At 56.0% G+C, this 19446-nt stretch overlaps 3 protein-coding genes across 8 annotated transcripts in view; 1 reads left to right on the forward strand and 2 right to left on the reverse strand.

Moving 5' to 3' along the window:
* STX1B (syntaxin 1B) overlaps nt 1–19446 on the reverse strand; it is a 254524-nt gene that overhangs the window by 54926 nt on the left and 180152 nt on the right. The gene's annotated exons all lie outside the window — the stretch shown is intronic.
* On the reverse strand, nt 36–4210 carry CFAP119 (cilia and flagella associated protein 119). Of its 6 annotated transcripts, none has more exons than XM_066383308.1 (9): nt 3592–4210; nt 3276–3307; nt 2682–2747; nt 2355–2524; nt 1408–1478; nt 1105–1221; nt 941–1010; nt 759–848; nt 36–294 (listed from the first exon to the last, which is right to left on the reverse strand). In XM_066383308.1, exons 1-9 carry the CDS (start codon nt 3754–3756, stop codon nt 116–118), a joined length of 960 nt encoding a protein of 319 aa, XP_066239405.1. In that variant the 5' UTR covers nt 3757–4210; the 3' UTR covers nt 36–115. The 6 variants fall into 6 exon arrangements, 5 of the variants coding, with proteins under 5 accessions (XP_066239405.1, XP_066239403.1, XP_066239408.1 ...); XM_066383306.1 differs by having other exon boundaries at nt 716–848; XM_066383311.1 differs by having other exon boundaries at nt 716–848; nt 3573–3702.
* On the forward strand, nt 4297–17712 carry RNF40 (ring finger protein 40). The gene is made up of 20 exons (XM_066383299.1): nt 4297–4369; nt 4478–4678; nt 5090–5257; nt 5390–5531; nt 6180–6386; nt 7758–7879; nt 8003–8149; nt 8245–8319; nt 9024–9143; nt 9239–9418; nt 9613–9748; nt 10989–11110; nt 11197–11621; nt 11702–11819; nt 11937–12086; nt 12263–12475; nt 12553–12678; nt 14178–14318; nt 14404–14505; nt 16509–17712. The coding sequence occupies exons 2-20, from the start codon at nt 4550–4552 to the stop codon at nt 16683–16685; spliced, it is 3000 nt and encodes a 999-aa protein (XP_066239396.1). The 5' UTR covers nt 4297–4369; nt 4478–4549; the 3' UTR covers nt 16686–17712.

Genomic DNA, 19446 nt, shown 5'->3' on the forward strand with positions numbered 1-19446 from the left:
ACCCTCCGCCTGGTGTCCAGCTTTGGCGGGAAGCCCCAAAGTCGCTCAGGAGGGCGGGGCAGGAATGGGGCCACTCTGGCCCAGGCCTTTATTGGGGTAAACATGGGGGGTGCAGTCACTTGGTCTTATTCTTGCCTTTGCCCGGAGGTGGCTGGAAGGGCTGCTCCAGCGCGGTCAGCTTGCCGCCGAGCCTCTCCTCGCTGGCCTTGAAGCGCTCCTCCACCAGCTCTTGGAGCTGTCCCAGCTTCTTGTTGAGCTGGGTCTTGATGTAGTCTCGGAGGATGGAGGTCTGGCCTGCAGGGGCGGGGAAGAGGCACTGTCAGGGGAGGTGCCCCGGGGGAAGGAGCGCCCAGCTGTGCCAGCCTTCCTGGGCACTCCTTAGCAGCTTTGTGAGCTCCGGCAGGTTTTCATCCCACGGGACAGGTGCGTAGTGATGGCACCTAACATCTGAAGTTGAGGGAGGGTGAAATGGGCTAGTACATATAAAATGTGTAGATGTGCTAGGGCTTGCCCAGCGCATAGTATTGCCAAATACGTGCTGGCTATCATTGTCATCAGTTTTCTAAACATCCTTTTCTGGAGCTCCAGCCTCACCCCCAGCAGCTGTGCTGTTCTGGTTGTCATCTTGGAACTCTGTCCAAGGAATCGTTTGAAGAAAGAACACCGTGACTGAAAGAAGTGTGAGGCCCTCATGCGATCTGCCCCTTCATCTTACACCTGCCCAGAGTCACGGGGCCCTCGCTCCCGAAGGTCCTCACTTGGCTCTTGCTGAGGCTCAACTACTGTCTCGGGTTTCTCCTGCAGCAGGGTGACTGCCTGCTCCTCTGCCTCCTCACCACCTTCTTTCTCTGCAAGCCAGAAGCAGGAAGAGGCTTCAGGCCCAGCCCCGCCCTGCCCAGCCCCCCCCCCCCCCCCCCCCCCCCCCCGCCTTCTCCCTCACCTGTCTCATCCTCTGGCCAGAGCGTGGGGGCCTGGAGCCCCTTATAAGTCAAAGATAAATCCAGCCGCACCTGGGAAGAGGAAGAGGAGGGTACCTGCTCTGCGGGAAAGGGGGAGATGAGGAGATGAGGGGTGGTCTCCTGAAGCCCGCCCACGGCCCAGTACCTGTGGTGTAAAGACGTATTTGTAGAGCTTGAAGTGGCGGAAGTAGGTGTTGACCACATAATCTGCCAGGGCCAGCAGCTGTTCCTCCTCAAAAAGGTTGATACTGAAGGGGGGCCGCTGTGGGAGTGACTGGAGTTAGACTGACCCCCGAAGCTCTGGCCTTCTCTCCTAGTGCCCAGCAGTGCAGTAGCAGGGAGAGCCCACCGTGGCCCTCAGCGGAAGAGGGTGGTGAGTGTGAGAGAGCGGGAGATTGGGCTAACCCTTGCCTGGGGAAGACTGATGGTCCCATTCGGGGGAACTGACCCTGACTCCGTGGCAAAAAAGGACACTGGTGAAGTAGCGGTAGCATTCCTCCACATTGCCCAACGGGGTTGCTGGGAGGGAGAACAAGACCACACAGCGAGTCACCTCTCAGCTCGTTCGCTCAACAGCTGCTTCCTGGGCATGAGCTTTAGAAATGGACAGACTTCGGTTTAAGTGCTGGCTTGTTGCATTAACTCAAATACCGAGTACCTACTAGGACAGTTTTGGGCACTGAACAAGACAGAAGGCTTTGCCCTTAAGAGGTTGATACATTAGTGGAAGTGACATACCAAAAAATACATAATTTTGCTTGACCTGTGGTGGCGTAGTGGATAAAGCATCAACCTGGAAATGCTGAGGTCACAGGTTCGAAACCCTGTGGTCAAGGCACATATGGGAGTTGATGCTTCCAGCTCCTCCCCCCTTCTCTCTCTCTGTCTCCCTCTCCTCTCTAAAATGAATTTAAAAAAATAAATACATAATTTTAGCTCTTGTTAAATATTCTGAAGAAAACCAGTTTGGAAATAAAGAAAATCAAGAGCTATCTTCTGCCTGACCTGTGGTGGCACAGTGGATAAAGTGTCAACCTGGAAACGCTGAGGTTGCCGGTTCAAAAAAAAAACCCTGGACTTGCCTGGTCAAGGCACATATGGGAGTTGATGCTTTCTGCTCCTCCCCCCTTCTCTCTCTCTCTCTCTCCCCTCTCTATAATGAATAAATAAAATCTTTAAAAAAAAAAAGAGCTATCTTCTGAGCACTGCAGAGATATGTTACAGTATACCTCAGAACAATCTAAGAAAGGTGCTCTCCCCTTATTTTCTAGAGAAGGAAATGGAGGATTTCAAAGGTGAAATAACGGGTGTGACAACAATACTAGTAATAATGTTGGTCCTCTCCCTATTTCTGCTTCCCATGCTTTTGCGTGCCACCCAGCCTCCTCTTCTTACCAACACAGGCCTTGTGAAGATCTTGGAGCAGGGCACAAGCCGTTGATGTCTGCTCCAGTGAGAAGCCCTGCTCGCGGCAGAAGATGAGTGCGTGGGAGAAGAGGTCCAGGGTGATGGCATCTCTCAGGCTCGGCTCGGGCCAGCCTAGCCCCAGTAGCTGAGCCAGAACCCTTGGGGCAGAGAGGGAGGAGCGAAGGGCAATGGAAGCGCTTCCTTCACAACCCCCACACTAGTGCACTACCTGCTCTGGAGCCAGGCATTCTGCCTTCCCAGTCCACCCTCAGCCTCTCAGGCATCTTCCCTTCCCTGCTCCCCCGCCCCCCATACTCCCTCATCTCCTCAATGTTGGCGGTCTTCTCCAGCCTGTGCATGGAATGGATGTCCAGGTATTTCCTGTCATCAGAAAAGAGGAGAAACGGTGTTGGTTGCCATTAAGCATTAGTCGCATGGCAGGGCTAGAGCACTGGGAACCAGGAGACCTGAGTTTGAGGTTCGCCTTCCCACTAGCTTGCTGGGTAGGTAGCCTTAGGCAAGCCACTTCCCTCTCTGGGCCTCACGGGCTCCATCTGTAAATACCAGTAGGGTCTAAACGGACTGTTATGATTCTCTATTATAAAGCTTAGGGTTAGGAAACGAGTTCTTGTCTCAGCTTTGTCACTCCCTTGCTGTATGACCTTGGGCAGGTAACCCTGTGGCCATCACAATGCTCCTTGACAACTGTAATATTCCATTTACATCCTCAGTCTTTGGCTCCCTAGGCAGGACAGCCAGCTTCTAGTCACTTTGGGTAATTGCATCTCTGGGCCTCAGTCTCCTCATTTATAAAGTGGGGATGCCCTCGCTGACAGGACTGTTGGGGAGGCACTAAAGGAATAATGCAAGAGTGAAATGTAACTCTTCCCCAAGACTCCTCACACTCACCACATGCAGATCCGGGGCTGGGGCAGCGGAGGCTGCGGAGAGAAAGAAGATGGACTAGTCCCTGGCCCGTGGCGGACCTCCAGCGGACCTGAGAACTCGTTAACTTGCTTGCTCGTCTTAAGGACTATGAACAAGCAACGCGGGCGGGCTGGGCTTTAGCAGACCCTATGTACTACTAATAGCATATTAACAATCGAGGTCACATACCCGCCTCTTCACCAAGGCAGCCTAGGAAACGTCTTGAACATTAGTCAACACAACGCTGGGGAGCCCTTTTATAAACATTCGCGAGCGTACTACTCTTCCTCGCCCTCACCGGGAACAAGCTGGCTGTAGGATCTTCATCCTCTTTCACCGAGGCCGCGGTGCCGGACTCGGTCCACACATTTGTTCCCATAGGCGTGGCTGGTTCATCCACTGAGCTGAGGTCCTTCTTGGGTTCCCGCCGCACTTCGGAGGGTTCTTCAAGTTCCGACTGCATCTTCAGTCCCTAGAATTGGCTGGACTTCTGACGGTTTATCTCGTCGCTCCTCCGTGTCACGAGTCAGCGAAGGCTCTGTCCTGCCTCTGTTCTGGGACAGCCGATTCTCCGCAGGCACTTCGAAGGCCTGACTCTCTGCAGCCACGCTTCCGCCAACCTACGCTGCCTGGAGGCCGGGCGCAGCCAATCTGTCGGGGGCGGCTCCTCCCGTTTCAACTCGGAAGGTTGCTAAGGCAGCCAGAGGAAAGAAAAGAGAAAGTGTAAAGCGTTCGCCTTTCAGTGGGAAGATAATGCGCATGCGTCGTAAATTGCAAAGTACGCCTCCGTGCCTCTCTAAAGTTGCTAGTAGAAGGCCGGCAGAGACCTTAGGGTTAGGGTGTGCGAGTGTGGTGTCAGTTCCCATGGGAACTGTATACTGGCCAATCACCGAGCGAAAGAGGTGGTGTTGGGGTAGGAACCAAAGGGTCCCGAGAGGAGGGACAAAGCGCGACCAATAGAAACAGGAAATGCCGTTCCACCATATCCGGCCCTGCCTCTGCGCCTGCGCACTGTACTGGGAGTCGTGATGACTGGTGAAGTCGAAGATGGCGGCGGTGGGATGATCCTACTGCCGGTGAGGGGCCCGGGTCTGGTGGGGGCGGCATGCAGCAGGTGTGTGCGGGGGAGGAATGGGGTGCGGAACGCCGGTCGCGTCCACGTCTATGCTCTCTGTCCTCTACAGGTGACGGGAGTGTCGCCGTCACCTGCCTGACGTCCCTGGGGAGACCCTGCGCCGCTCCTGGCCGCCGCGGCCATGTCTGGGCCCGGCAACAAACGCGCCGCCGGCGACGGGGGCTCGGGGCCTCCAGAGAAGTTGAGCCGAGAGGAGAAGACCACGACCACTCTTATAGAGCCCATTCGTCTTGGGGGCATCTCTTCCACGGTTCGTGGGCTCTTGCCTCGGCCCTCACAACTTGCCAGACTTCCTACTGTTTTTTGCGCCCAAGTCGTCCGGAACCTCATTCCCAGTTCCTCAAGTTTAGTAGAATTTTTTTTTACAGAACAGTCTGTTGCAAGAAAGCGAGAACTGACGTCTGCTTTCCCTTTACAAGAAGGAAAACAGGCTTCTAGAGGCTGTGTGCCTTGTCAGAGACTACAGAGTTAGGAAGGGGCAGAAGCAGACCCTCTTCCCAACGGAGACACTCTCTGTGGGTGTCGTAGCCTTTCCAAGGCTGTTAGCAGTTCCGGGACGTTCCCCTCTCCCACCCATTCCAGTTGCTTCCCTGTCTCTCTGTCTGATTGGTATCTTGGGCCTTGTTTGACTTGCTCCTTGGTCCCTTCGTTTCCTTGGCAGGAGGAGATGGACTTGAAGGTTTTGCAGTTCAAGAATAAGAAGCTAGCAGAGCGGCTGGAACAGCGTCAGGCCTGTGAAGATGAACTCCGAGAGCGAATAGAGAAGCTGGAAAAGCGGCAGGCCACAGACGACGCCACACTCCTTATTGTCAATCGCTACTGGGCCCAGGTGGGTGCCCCTCTGCTTTCTAAGACCTGGCCTTCATCCGGCCGCCGATCCTCAGCCTCCTCTCTTGGGAAGGACTGTTGTGCTGGGAGCACCTGAAAGATACAAAACATTGTTGGTGTTTTCTCCCTTCAGCTGGATGAAACTGTGGAAGCCCTTCTTCGACACCATGAAAACCAGGGGGAGCTGTCTTCAGGGACAGAGGCATCTGGAACCCAGGAAGGGCCAGCACGTGATGAGACCCCACTCACAGAGCCAGGGACAGCAGAACTGAGGGGTAGGTCCAGAGCCCTAGGATCTGAGGAGCTTAATTAAGTTCTGGGGAAAGTCCTAGAGAGGAAGGGGCTTTGGTCCTAAGCTTAATTCCCCGCCTCCCCGTGCGCACAGGCACGCAAAATTGATTTCATGTTTGGGCAGCATAGTTCAATGTGTGAAAACAGGCTTAGGGATCTGAGTGACTTGGTTCATAGTACCTTTCATGTATTGACATTCATTTGGTTCAAAAAAGTATTAACGTTGAGTGTTGACTATGTGCCTGGCACTGATGTAGACTCGGGCAGATGTAGATAAACAAAAAATATTATTATTTTTTATATAATAAACAAAAGATTATTCCAGCTATCAGGGAGGAAGTGATTATAAACCAAAGTTAAAAGTAGAGGCCCCTGAATGGGAATGTTGTGTGTGGTTCTAATTCAGTTTGAGAAGTCAGAGCAGGCTTCCCTGAGAAAGTTACTGGGAACTCTGTGGCCTTGAGGAAATACCTCTTGGTCTGAGTTGTTTTGCTTTCAAGTTGGGATAACAATGTACTCCAGGGGTCGGTTGTGTTGGTTTAGTGAGTGTTGAAGGGCGTAGTCTAGAACTTGGTGCAGAGCTGTGGTAACTGCTGCTGTTATCCTCATGAGAGTCCGTCCATCCCTTCCAGAGACCCTGCCAGTGCAGCTGCGGCCCCCACTCAGTGAGCCAGCCTTGGCTTTTGTGGTGGCACTGGGTGCCAGCAGCAGTGAGGAGGTGGAGTTGCAGCTACAGGGCCGGATGGAGTTCTCCAAGGCAGCCGTGTCCCGTGTTGTGGAGGCCTCAGACCATCTCCAGCGCCAGGTGGAGGAGCTCTGTCAGCGAGTTTACAGCCGAGGTGAATTCCTTATGCCCCCACTCCAGAGGTGCCCATACCAGTTTGCATTTTTACGATGTTCTTTTCTCAGTGCCTCTAGCTGAGTGGTTTTCTTTTTTTTTTTCTTTCTTTCTTTTTTTTTTCCTTTCTTTTTTTTTTTACAGAGACAGAGAGAGAGTCAGAGAGAGGGATAGATAGGGACAGACAGAAATGGAGAGAGATGAGAAGCATCAATCATCAGTTTCTCGTTGCAACACCTTAGTTATTCATTGATTGCTTTCTCATGTGCCTTGACCGCGGGGCTACAGCAGACCAAGTAACCCCTTGCTCAAGCCAGCGACCTTGGGTCCAAGCTGGTGAGCTTTGCTCAAACCAGATGAGCCCGCGCTCAAGCTGGTGACCTCGGGGTCTTGAACCTGGGTCTTCCGCATCCCAGTCTGATGCTCTATCCACTGCGCCACCGCCTGGTCAGGCGAGCTGAGTGGTTTTCAACCACTCTTTTGTGGACCGGCATTTGACCAGTGGTTGAAAACCACTGCTCTAGCCCAAAGGCACCCAGAATTCCCCCAAAGGAATAAATTAGCTATGTTCTCAGGAAAAACATTAAGTTTTAGATGGGAGCTGCAGCTTTGATTTCTCAAGTTGACCTTTAAAGAGATGGGTGAACCTTGGCTGGATAGCTTGGTTGGTTGGAGCATTAAGCACAAAGGTTGCCAGTTCGATCCCCAATCAGGGCACATACAGGAACAGACCGGTGTTTCTGTTTCTCTCTCGCTCTCTTTTTTTCTCTAAAATCTATAAAATAAATATGTCCATATTATATATATTTTTTAAATAAAGAAATGGGTGAGCCTGACCTGTGGTGGCGCAGTGGACAAAGCATCGACCTGGAATGCTGAGGTCACCAGTTTGAAACCCTGGGCTTGCCCAGTCAAGGCACATATGGGAGTTGATGCTTCCTGCTCCTCCTCTCCCCCTTCTCTAAAATGAATAAATAAAACCTTAAAAAAAAAAAAAAAAAGAAATGGGTGAGAGAAGTTGTTGATTCTGGTGGGCCTCGCCCTTTGGGCTGGATATCTTTTTTGTAGCGCTTTGCACAGGTCTTGATAGCAGTAGCTGATACACCAGCCACAGCAGCAAGTGCCCAGGCTTTGTAGGCAGACAGGTTTCTCCCAGCCTTCTTTCACTCAAGCCTTGGCATTCTGGGCGGGTAGCTCTCCTGTCTGAGCTGCTGCCCTCCTTTGTGCAGTAGAGATAAAGACTCCTGGCTTTGTCATGAGAAATTAGCAAGACAGCTGGAGGATCACACTAGGCATATTGCAGACTCCAGAACGAGTTAGTACTTTCCCGCATTGCCTGGACTTGACCCTGACTGCACCCTTGACTTCCCAGGGGACAGCGAGCCCCCCAATGAGGCGGCTCGAGCACGCACCCGGGAGCTGGGCCGTGAGAACCGGCGACTGCAGGACTTGGCCACTCAGCTCCAGGAGAAACACCACCGTATCTCGTTGGAGGTGGGCATTGAGTTTTGGGGGTTGAGATTAAACCCAGGGCAGGGGTTAGGTTACCTGGGCACCCAAGAATCTCAGGGGAGCAAGTCTCCTCATTGAAGCGTCTGTTCTCTTTATTGTTCCCAGTACTCTGAGCTCCAGGATAAAGTGACATCAGCAGAGACCAAAGTGCTAGAGATGGAGACGACAGTAGAGGACCTGCAGTGGGACATCGAGAAGCTGCGCAAGCGTGAGCAGAAGCTCAACAAGCACCTGGCGGAGGCCTTGGAGCAGGTGGGCTGTGCATGTTTGGTCAGTGGAGCCAGGGCAGGCACTTGGGGCCCGGGTTCTCCTCCACACTCATCTGTCCCTCTCGTTTCGCTCTATAGCTCAACTCTGGCTACTATGTGTCTGGGAGCTCATCGGGCTTCCAGGGGGGTCAGATCACACTCAGCATGCAGAAGGTGAGCCGGCATCCTTCTTCTCAGTCCCTCCCAGAACCCTGACCCTTGAAATCGTGCCCAGAATTCAGAACAGGCATCCAGTTATGGTCTCGGAGGCCCTTCGTTGTGCTCGCGCACGGTATGGAAACACTTAGGTGCTAGGAACCGGGCAGAGTGCACAACAAAATAGACAAAAAGCCAAGCTTTCCCGGAGCTTAGGTTCCAGATGGGAGAACGGACAAGAAGGAAGGAAACTAGTACCGGTTGGTTATAAGTACCACAGAGAAAAGGCATAGGAAAGGGATCAGAGGAAGTGTTGGAGGCGAGTGGAGTTCTGGCTGGGTGGCGGAAGAGCCTCGCGGAGACGCGTTTCCTCACCGGCCCGTTCCGCAGCCGACCTTTGCTCGCTCTCCTCGGGGTGGCTGCACATTTCCCGGTGGTGTGGGGGTCGCTGTGCCGTTTCCTCTTCAATCAGCTTGCTCTTCAGGGCTTCCAGGAAGACTCCTCTTACTCCCTGTCAGTTAGAAGCCTTGTTCCCAGCATTGACCATGAGTGTTGAGTTTTCTTCCAGTTGTCAGGGAGCTCTTAGGAAAGTGCTTAGGTCTCGCTTATCCCAGGGGCTTCGGAATACCTCATTCCTACACACGGAATTTGAGTGAGGCTTCTGTCAGGGAGGCGTGCCTCCTGGCCTAGCCCTGACTTGCCCAGCACTTCCCACTCCACAGTTTGAGATGCTGAATGCGGAGTTAGAGGAAAACCAGGAGCTGGCCAACAACCGCATGGCGGAGCTGGAGAAACTGCAGGCTGAGCTGCAGGGGGCTGTGCGGACCAGTGAGCGCCTCAAGGTGGGCCGTGTTCGGGACTGGGAGGCCGGGACTGCCCGCTGGGAGCTGAGCCCTGAATCCTCTTGCTGGTTATTCCCGGCCACCCCTGCCTTTAGGTGGCCCTGCGGAGCCTTCCTGAGGAGGTGGTGCGGGAGACGGGGGAGTACCGCATGCTGCAGGCCCAGTTCTCCCTGCTCTACAATGAGTCTCTGCAAGTGAAGACCCAGCTGGACGAGGCCCGGGGCCTGCTGCTGGCTACCAAGAACTCCCACCTGAGACACATCGAGCATATGGAGGTATGGCCCTGGGACGGGGTGGGGGCCGGAGGTCAGAGCCAGACCCTGAGGACCAAGGCACGCCGGGGTCAAGCCCATGTCTGGCTGCCAGGGGTCCCTTGGGAATCAATTCTTTTTAAGCCACTGAGGCCTAGGGCTGGGGGCTTGCCAGGGTGCAAGGGGCTCGTGTGGGTCCTTAATGGTTCGACCCCCAGAGCGATGAGCTGGGGCTGCAGAAGAAACTGCGCACGGAGGTTATCCAGCTGGAGGACACCCTGGCCCAAGTGCGCAAGGAGTACGAGATGCTGCGCATCGAGTTTGAGCAGAACCTGGCGGCCAACGAGCAGGCCGGTAGGTGGCGAGGACAGGGCGGGCAGGCCAGCTCTGGGACGCTGGGCCCTGGTGAGGGGCTGCTGCTTCTCCGGATACAAGGAGGCTAACCCTTCCTGTCACCGAGCCCCATCTGTGTGTGGGAAGAGGGTGCTGCGCCAGGGCTCAAAGGCACAGGGAGGGTCAGGCAGCTGAGGGGCCGATGGAGCAGGCTGGGGATGAGCCGCAGCCCCGTCGGGCTCTCTGCCCTTCGCTGTCTCCCTGAGAGGCTTCACTGACTCTGCAGCAGTTATTAGTACAGCTTCTGAGCCAGGCACTTTCTAGGTTTTGGGATTATACCAGTGAGCAGAGCACAAAGACTCCCTGCTGGTGTGGGAACAGTGTTAGAATAGGGGAAGGCAGGTGAGGAAGAGGAGAAAAACAGAACATGTTTTAGTGACAGGTATGCTAAGAGAAAGAAAGCAGGGGAGACAGTGCCAGGAGAAAGCGTGTTGCATATGTGGACGGGGAGGCCAGAGAAATGTCTACTGAGGAGCGGACATTTGTTTAAAATCAAAGAGAAATAGACCACGTACGTTGGTGAATTTATTGCTGTGTGTTCCTTTGAAGGAAATTGGAAGTATTAAAAAATGTACGCTAGCAGAAATAACACAAAGGCAGTGTCGAACTACTTTGGGCGAATTTCCTTCAAGTCTGCATTCATTACTTTGTGGTTTTTTTTTTTGTTTTTTGTTTGTTTGTTTTTTCATTTTTCTGAAGCTGGAACAGGGAGAGACAATCAGACAGACTCCCGCATGCGCCCGACCGGGATCCACCCGGCACGCCCACCAGGGGCGACGCTCTGCCCCCCAGGAGGCGATGCTCTGCCCATCCTGGGCGTCACCATGTTGCGACCAGAGCCACTCTAGCGCCTGAGGCAGAGGCCACAGAGCCATCCCCAGCGCCCGGGCCATCTTTGCTCCAATGGAGCCTTGGCTGTGGGAGGGGAAGAGAGAGACAGAGAGGAAAGCGCGGCGGAGGGGTGGAGAAGCAAATGGGCGCTTCTCCTGTGTGCCCTGGCCGGGAATCGAACCCGGGTCCTCCGCACGCTAGGCCGACCGGCCAGGGCCTGCATTCATTACTTTGATGAGCGCACACCATATGAGGCCTTAGTGTTCCTCTTCGCAATGGGGGTGGTGACTCAGGCGGGCTCCTCCTCCCCCGTGAGGAGTTGGGCCCCTAACTCGGGCCGATCTGACCTTGGTTCCTGACATACCCATAGGGCCCATCAACCGTGAGATGCGCCACCTGATCAGCAGCCTCCAGAACCACAACCACCAGCTGAAGGGGGATGCCCAGCGCTACAAGCGGAAGCTGCGGGAAGTGCAGGCTGAGATTGGCAAGGTGGGGAAGGGCGGCCTGGGCGGAGCCGTAGCCAGACCCTGGGGAGGCCTATCTCCCTTCACCCTGCTCTCTCCTGGTCTTCGCAGCTCCGGGCCCAGGCCAGCAGCTCAACGCACTCTCTCCCCAACCTGGGCCACTCAGAGGACTCTGGCCTCAGTGCCCCGGTCCCAGGGAAAGAAGAGGGTGGGCCAGGCCCTGTCGGTGCCCACGACAGCAGAAAGGAGATGACTTCAGTGCCTGGTGCCACCGTGACGACCTCAGCAAAGAAGGAAGAACCGGTCCCCTCTGAGGAAGATGCCCAGGCCTTAACCCCCGGGTCCCAGGGCTCCTCCTCACGGGCCCGAGAACCTGAGGCCAGGCCCAAAAGGGAACTGCGGGAGCGGGAAGGACCTGGCCTGGGGCCCCAGTCTCTAACCTCAGCACTCTCGAGAGCAGATCGGGAGAAAGCCAAGGTGGAGGAGGCCAAGAGGAAGGAGCCGGAACTCCTTAAAGGTCTTCGGGCAGAGCTCAAGTGAGGCCCTGTCCCTGTCTTCTTCCCGCCCCGCCCGGAGGCCCCAGCCCCGCCCACCGAGCCCTCCCGTGCCTCCGCAGGAAGGCCCAGGAGAGCCAGAAGGAGATGAAACTGCTGCTGGACATGTACAAGTCAGCGCCCAAGGAGCAGCGCGACAAGGTGCAGCTCATGGCTGCTGAGCGCAAGGCTAAGGCTGAGGTGAGGTCCTGCAGGGCCTGCGGGAGACTTGGAGAGGCCAGCCCATGGGCTCTGACCGCAGAACTCTGGCCCAATGGGATCCGTGACAATCGTGCTCCCTCCTTCTGGGGGCTGTAGGTTGATGAGCTGCGGAGTCGTATTCGGGAGCTGGAGGAGAGGGATCGGAGGGAGAGCAAAAAGATCGCCGATGAAGATGCCCTGCGGCGCATCCGGCAGGCAGAGGAGCAGATCGAGCACCTGCAGCGCAAGCTGGGTGCCACCAAGCAGGTGCCGGCCTCTGGGGACCCTCCTGCTCCAGCACGCTGGCGTTCCCTCTGCCTGTCCTGTTGGCTGCTTCTAGCAGATGGCCTGGCTCCACTATATTCTCTGCTCGGGCACTCCTGTGTTTTCCTCGGGGTCCTCCTGGCCATCGGCCACGTTCAGTCTGGTCCTGTCCGCTGCAGGAGGAGGAGGCTCTGCTGTCGGAGATGGATGTGACAGGTCAGGCTTTCGAGGACATGCAGGAACAGAACGGGCGCTTGTTACAGCAGTTGCGGGAAAAGGATGACGCCAACTTCAAGCTGATGTCAGAGCGGATTAAGGCCAACCAGATTCACAAGCTGCTGCGGGAGGAGAAGGACGAGCTGGGGGAGCAGGTTCTGGGCCTCAAGTCTCAGGTGCGGGCCCCCTGGGCCTGGAGGGTGGAGCTGGAGAGGCAGGCGTGCCCGGGGCTGAAGCCCGACCTCTCCCTCAGGTGGATGCCCAGCTGCTGACCGTGCAGAAGCTGGAGGAGAAGGAACGGGCCCTGCAGGGCAGCCTTGGCGGCGTAGAGAAGGAGCTGACGTTGCGCAGCCAGGCCCTGGAGCTCAATAAGAGGAAGGTGAGTCCCAGCTTGCGGGGAGAGCGATCTGGGAGGCTGGCTCCCAGCAGAAGTCAGGCTCACGTTGCATGTGCTTCCTCTGCCTGCCCTGTGCTGGGGCCTTGTCGTTCTCGGTTCAGTTTGAGTCTCCCAATATCCCTGTGATGGCTTTATTATTATCCGTGAGGAAACTAAGGATCAGGAAGTCAACAGATATGCTCAGGAAAGAGTAGAACTGGGACTTGGTGGGTCTTCTTGGCTCCAGGACCCACATCCTGACCACTGCGTTGACTAGCTATAAAATGGGGGTGATTATTCCTGTCATATAGTTGTGTTAAACCTAAGAAGTGTCACCCTGGCTGGCTGGTTCAGTGGATAGAGCATCAGCCCTGCATGCGGACGTCCCAGGTTAGATTCCCCAGTCAGGGCACACAGGAGAAGCGACCCTCTGCTTCTCTTCCCCCCGTCCCCCTTCTCTCTCTTCTCTTGCAGTCAGTGGCTCGATTGGTTTGAGCGTTGGCTCCAGGAAACTGAGGATAACTCTGTTGATTCAGCATTGGCCCCAGTTGGGGCGCATGCAGGAGTCTATCTCCCCTCCTCTTGCTTACTAAGAAATATCTAGCTCATGGTAAAGGATTAAGATTGACATTGATTTTCATTTTCTTTCTCCACTGGGCTTTTTTCTTCTCTTGCTTCACTCATTTATTAAAGCTACTATTACACATATCCTTGCTATGTATACCAGACCCTGTGCTGAGTGCTGGGGAGACCATGGGAACAAGAGGATCCTATTGGAAGTAGGAACTTCCAGTCCTGCTGGATAGATAGTGAGCCAGTAATCCCACAGATAAAACAGTGTTATCATAGATCATGGTAGGTCTTATGAAGGAAACTAAGGTGCTATGTAAAAATAATATACAGATGAGGGCCCTGGCCAGTTGGCTCAGTGGTAGAGTGTTGGCCCAGTGTGTAAAAGTCCTGGGTTCGATTCCCGGCCAGGGCACACAGGAGAAGCCCCCATCTGCTTCTCCACCCCTCCCCCTCTCCTTCCTCTCTGTCTCTCTCTTCTCCTCCCACAGCCAAGGCTCCATTGGAGCAAAGTTGGCCTGGGCACTGAGGATGGCTCCATAGCCTCCACCTCGGGCACTACAATGGCTCTGGTGGCAGCGGAGCAACGCCCCAGATGGGTCCCGTCAGGCACATGCGGGAGTCTGTCTGCCTCCCTGCTCCTCACTTCAGAAAAATACAAAAAGTAATAAAAATAATAACATAAATATGGACTGACATTTGAGCTGAGGGAGTTGCAGTGAAAAGTATGTTGGGGGAGTTGGGAGTAGAGCAGTGAGCCCTGTGAAAACTCAGGAGAGAGCATGCAGGGGAGGAACTGAAAGTCCCGTGAAGGAACTGAACTTGATCCCAGGAGCTAGGATCACTGAGATGTTTGCCACCGGCTTCTGGACTGTGGTGCCTGACCCCTCAGCTCAGGAGAAGGGCGCCTCTCCCTGTCTCACCCGCTGCAGGCCGTGGAGGCGGCCCAGCTGGCCGAGGACCTGAAGGTGCAGCTGGAGCACGTGCAGACGCGGCTGCGGGAGATCCAGCCCTGCCTGGCGGAGAGCCGCGCCGCTCGGGAGAAGGAGAGCTTCAACCTCAAAAGGGCTCAGGTGTGCCCGTGGTGGGGGCGGGGGGCCCGGGGGCTGTGGTTCCGGGGGGCCCCTGGCACTTAGCCTGGCCCGTCCCCCACATCAGGAGGACATCTCCCGGCTGCGGCGCAAGCTGGAGAAGCAGAGGAAGGTGGAGGTGTACGCGGACGCTGACGAGATCCTGCAGGAGGAAATCAAAGAGTACAAGGTGGGGCTGGGCTGAGTTCTCCCCAGAGGTCTAGACTCTTAGATAGGGGTGTTAAGAGTTTCAGTGGGGGGTCTGGGGACCCCAGAAATAAGGTCGGGTGGCAGCAGAGAACCTGCTGTGGCAAAGCAGACAGCTGATGGGGCATTGTGCACAGAGTGCAAGCCATTGGGCCTGGGGGCGGAGCACACCTCCGCGCAGAGCCAGTGACATTGACGGGCTCTCAGTGAGGAGCACTGATGGCGGAGCAGACCTCTCCGAGCTGTGGGCAGTGACAGTGGGGGGAGGCCCCAGGCAACTCCCGCTCTCGGTGAGGAGCACTGATGGCGGAGGCTGGCGGGGCTGAGAAAAGTCAGGGGGGCCTTAACCAGCTCTGGGGGCAGCAGGCTTCCGAAAGCAACATGAAGAATGAGTCAGAGTTGGCTGCGGAGTGGGGCCGAAAGGGTTCTGGCAAAGGGGAAAGCAGCGGTGAGGCCCCAAGTGAGGACGGACGCTGGGGACACTGGAAGGCAGAGCGTGGGTTTTGTGCCAAGTGGCACGCCTGGGGGCATCGAGCAGGGGCAGGGCCTGAAGGGGGTACTAAACCAGGTTGGCGGTGTGGAGACCTGAAAGGGCTTTACAGTGGAGAGTGACGTGTTCCCGTCTGCCTTTTGCTTTGGACTGGAGTAGCCAAAGGCAGGGGAGCGTGTTAAGCTATTGTAGTCGTTGAGGCAACAGCTCTGCTGTGCTAGTCTAAGGGGTTTGAAATAAGGAGAGGAGTTTGGGAGATGAGAGGCAGAAATGCTTGGATTCAGGGGTAGAGTGAATGCAGGGAGGGAGATGGAGGAACTGAGAACTGGGCACCTGATCTGAGAAACTGGGTGGTTGACAAGTGGCACTGAGTGAGGTTAGGAAGACTGCGGAGGAGCAGGGATTGGTAGACAGTTTCCAAAGATGCTGAGAACAAGGTGCCTGCGGGACGTTTTGGGGGGCAGGTCTGGCGATCAGGGACTTGGGGGCTTGTCAGCAGAGGCCCAAGTGGAAGTGAGGGGCCGCGGCATGGAAGGGACGGGGCTCATTCTTCTCCCTTAGAGGAAGAGAACCCTGTGGATGGGGAGGGAGGGGAGGGATGTTGAGGGAGTTGGGGGGGGGGGAGACTTTCCAGGGAGCGGGTGAGCTGAATCAGAGCTGCCGGGAAGGCAGAGGAAGCGAGTGAGGAGAGAGGCCCCTTGAATTTGGCGGCTTTGGTGGGAATGGTTCTTGGGTAGGGTGAGGGTGGTGGTCGGATTACCTGCACACTGACTAGATTGAAGAGAGGGGTTAGGATAGGTCAGTAAACGGTAAAAGCCTTTGGAACAGTTGGGCCTTAAAGGAGCAGAGGCCCTTGGAGGCAGCGTGGTGGAGAATGGAAGGGTTTCTCAGCTTGTCATATGCTGAGAGCTGAGAAGGAAGTAGGTGGGCTGGGCTTGGGTTTCAAGTAGAACAGGAGGCACGTTGAGTTGTGGGAATTCCTTTCTGCAGTTGGAGGAGAGACTGGTGGAGGTGGCTGGTTTCAGGGCAGGAGTGGAGAGTTGTGAAACTTGCAGGCCCTCCCAGGTGAGAGTGGAGGACAGCTTAGTTTCAGCGGTCTGCCATGCCCAGCTCTGACTTGAGCAGGTGCAGGTGAAGCAGACAGTTGGCTTAAGCCCAGGTTGGAGTTTTTCCAGAGAAGGCCGGAGGGAGAGAGATGAAGCCCGAGGGCAGAGAGGCCCAGGCTGAGCCTGTGGGTCATTGGCCTTGAGAGGGAGCATGTGACTCCTGGTCGTCACTGCCCAGGTTAAAATCCAGACTGCTACTTTGTAGCTTTGAGACCAGCTTCTGAGCCTCAGTGTCCTGTGGAGAGTGTCCGTCCTTACCTCCCGCAGTTCTGGGGAGCGTGAGATGGCAGTTGGCTCTATGATGGCGCAGCCGGGACCACCTTTGGCTGTGAGCTTGGGGTCTGGGCATCATCAGGATTGTTCCCGAACTGATAACTTTTCCTGCCCCAGGCGCGGTTGACCTGCCCCTGCTGTAACACCCGCAAGAAGGATGCAGTCCTTACCAAGTGCTTCCACGTTTTCTGCTTCGAGTGCGTGCGGGGCCGCTATGAGGCCCGCCAGAGGAAGTGCCCCAAGTGCAATGCGGCCTTCGGGGCCCACGACTTCCACCGTGTCTACATCAGCTGAGCCTGAAACTCCGGGGACTTTGGAACACCCGTGGACCCTGAGGGCTGTGCCCCCAGTCCGTCTCCACCCTGCATCCTGTGGCCCTATCCTCTTCTGGACCCTGTGGATCCAGCCCTTCCCCATCTAATTGGTTTGGGGTCCCCAGTACATACTAGTGAGGGTGGGATCAAACTCAGTTCCACCTTTTCCCTGGTCCGAGTTGAGGCACCCACCCTGCAGTAAAGATCTGCTCTGAGACACCAAGGGGCCCAGAGCATCCACCTGAGTTTCCTGGAAGCTGGATCCAACCCATCTCTGTCTCAGCACTCCATCCTATTCCTAAAGGGTAAATTCCCTAGGCTGTGACCTCTCATAAAAGGGGAGACTCCCTGCCTGCTTACACAGCCACAAGTGAGGATGGGGGCTGGGCCGGGTGCCCAGCCCCTTGCTGTGAGATGGCCCTGGAGCCCAAGGAGAGTATCTTCACTCTGTCCTCAGGCCTGGGCAGGGTTTCCCCTCCTGTCGGTTTCCCTGGGCTCCTGTCTGGCTTGTCCTGCTAAGGGCTCATTTCCTTGTGTAGAGGCTGTGGGCATGGGCACAGCCCTCTTTGGGAAGCTTTACTGTTGCTGCAGTCACCTTGCTCTCATTTTGGGAGTGCTGACCAAGATCGGTTTCTGTTCTTGCCAGCCCCCTCCTGACATCTCTCCCCAGTAACATTTCCACCTCATGCTTCCCAAGGCTCCAGTGGGTCCCTATCCCTTACCCAGCTTTCATCCGGGTGGCCTTAACTGCAGTGGAGACTTCCCAGGAGGGGAAGGGACAGACTGGCCACAGGGCCAACTTCCAATCATTCCAGGTAGAAGAGCTTCATCTTACCCTGTGATTTGAGCCGGTACCCATGATGCTTCCTGTGCTGCCTGCCCAAGCACAGTGGGCCGGGTGGGAAGGTGGAGCAGTTGACAGGTGCAAGGGTCCTTTAGGACCCACAGCCACTGCTCTGGAGATGTCTTGCACAGACTGTGTGTTATGAATAAATGTCCAACCCTCATCCTGTGGTCTGAGTAGCCAGGTTTCCAGCCCTAAACCTTGTCCTCGGTTTTAGCTGCTACCCCCATCTCAGCATTACACTGCCCTGCCTGGGTGTGAACCTGGCACACCTGGACAGATGAGACGCCCTGTTCGTGCCCACCCCAGCACCTAGTTATGCTTCATCCGCATGGCTGCAAGGGATTCCAGACTGGGTTTGTGGGAGGAATGTGTGCAGGTAAAAGGCATAGGGGTCATTTATTCGGTGCTAGCCTGTACTTCCACTAGGAAGGGTTGATCCTACCGGCCCCTGGCCCTTCAGCGCGTGGTCGCCAACCTCTGGCAGTCATTGGCTGCTGGAAAGCCTCGAGCTGCATTCTGGGAAATGTAGTTTGTTAATTGGCACCTGGCAACCAGGTCCTCGGAGAGGTGAGGGAGCCCGATCCTGGTTGTGTTGGCCAGAGGTAGTCCTGCCTCCAGTCTGCGGAGCGTCCCTTCCCCAAACGACTTAACCCACCCCTCCCCCTCAGACGAACAGACTGGGACACCTCAGCGGGTGACTTTTATTCGTTGCAACTTGTGCTAGCAGCTGGCTATTATCCTTGGAACCGTTTGGAGTGTCCCGGTGCGCTTCTGGGTTCAGCGTGTTTTCGGTTGTCACAGAAAGCCATCACTGAAGCTGGATCAGGGCTGCGCTAAGGCTGGAGCTGGCTGGGGCAGGTGCGGGAGCCACGGGAGCAGCCGCGGGCTTGGCACCGGCCTCACCTTCGCGCGGTCCTGTGCACTTGGCAGGCGCGCCTTCACCGGGGCTGGCGACCTTGTCAGTCTGCGGGCCCCACCTGGCGCTCAGGGTTTCGGCGGGGCCGCAGAGGTTGGGCCAGGTTGGACTGGAGACGGACATGCGGGCTACAGTGACTTCCTGTGCTGGGCTGGACGCGGTGGGCACGCTCGCCGAGGCACGGGCCGCAGCTGGAGATGACATCGAGCCACCGAAGAAATGTGCGTGGCCTGGGGGAAGCTGTGGCACGGGTGGGGAAACGCAGCGTATTGCATCATAGTGAGGCTGCTTGGCCCTGAGGGGCGTGACCCCCGGGCTGGGTCCAGGTCAGCCGAAAATACTCTGTGAGCCCTCCCCTCTTTCCCAGGAGTCACCTCCCTGCGCGCTCCTTAAATGCAAGTGACTGCACATCACCTCCCCAAATAGCTCCCCTAGGCCAGTCTCCACAACCAGAGGCGCTAAAAATTCCTGAGTCCTCATACCTGATCAAAGTAGGCGTGGAACATTCTCTCAAACTTAAGCCCAAGGGAATGAGACAAAGATGCCAGAATTTGGCCCTGGCCGGTTGGCTCAGTGGTAGTGTCGGCCTGGCGTGCAGAAGTCCCGGATTCAATTCCCGGCCAGGGTACACAGGAGAGGCGCCCATCTGCTTCTCCACCTCTCCTTCCTCTCTGTCTCTCTCTTCCCCTCCCGCAGCCGAGGCTCCATTGGAGCAAAAGATGGCCCGGGCGCTGGGGATGGCTCCTTGGCCTCTGCCCCAGGCACTAGAGTGGCTCTGGTCGCGAATGAGCGACGCCCCAGAGGGGCAGAGCATCGCCCCCTGGTGGGCGTGCCGGGTGGATCCCGGTCAGGAGCATGCGGGAGTCTGTCTGCCTCCCTGTATTCCAGCTTCGGAAAAATACAGAAAAAAAAAAAAAAAAAGATGCCAGAATTTAGTGATGGGAGCAAGTAAGTGCCGATGCCACCGGAAGAACAGTC

This window comes from Saccopteryx leptura, chromosome 4 (assembly GCF_036850995.1).
Source record: "Saccopteryx leptura isolate mSacLep1 chromosome 4, mSacLep1_pri_phased_curated, whole genome shotgun sequence".
NCBI lineage: Eukaryota > Metazoa > Chordata > Mammalia > Chiroptera > Emballonuridae > Saccopteryx > Saccopteryx leptura.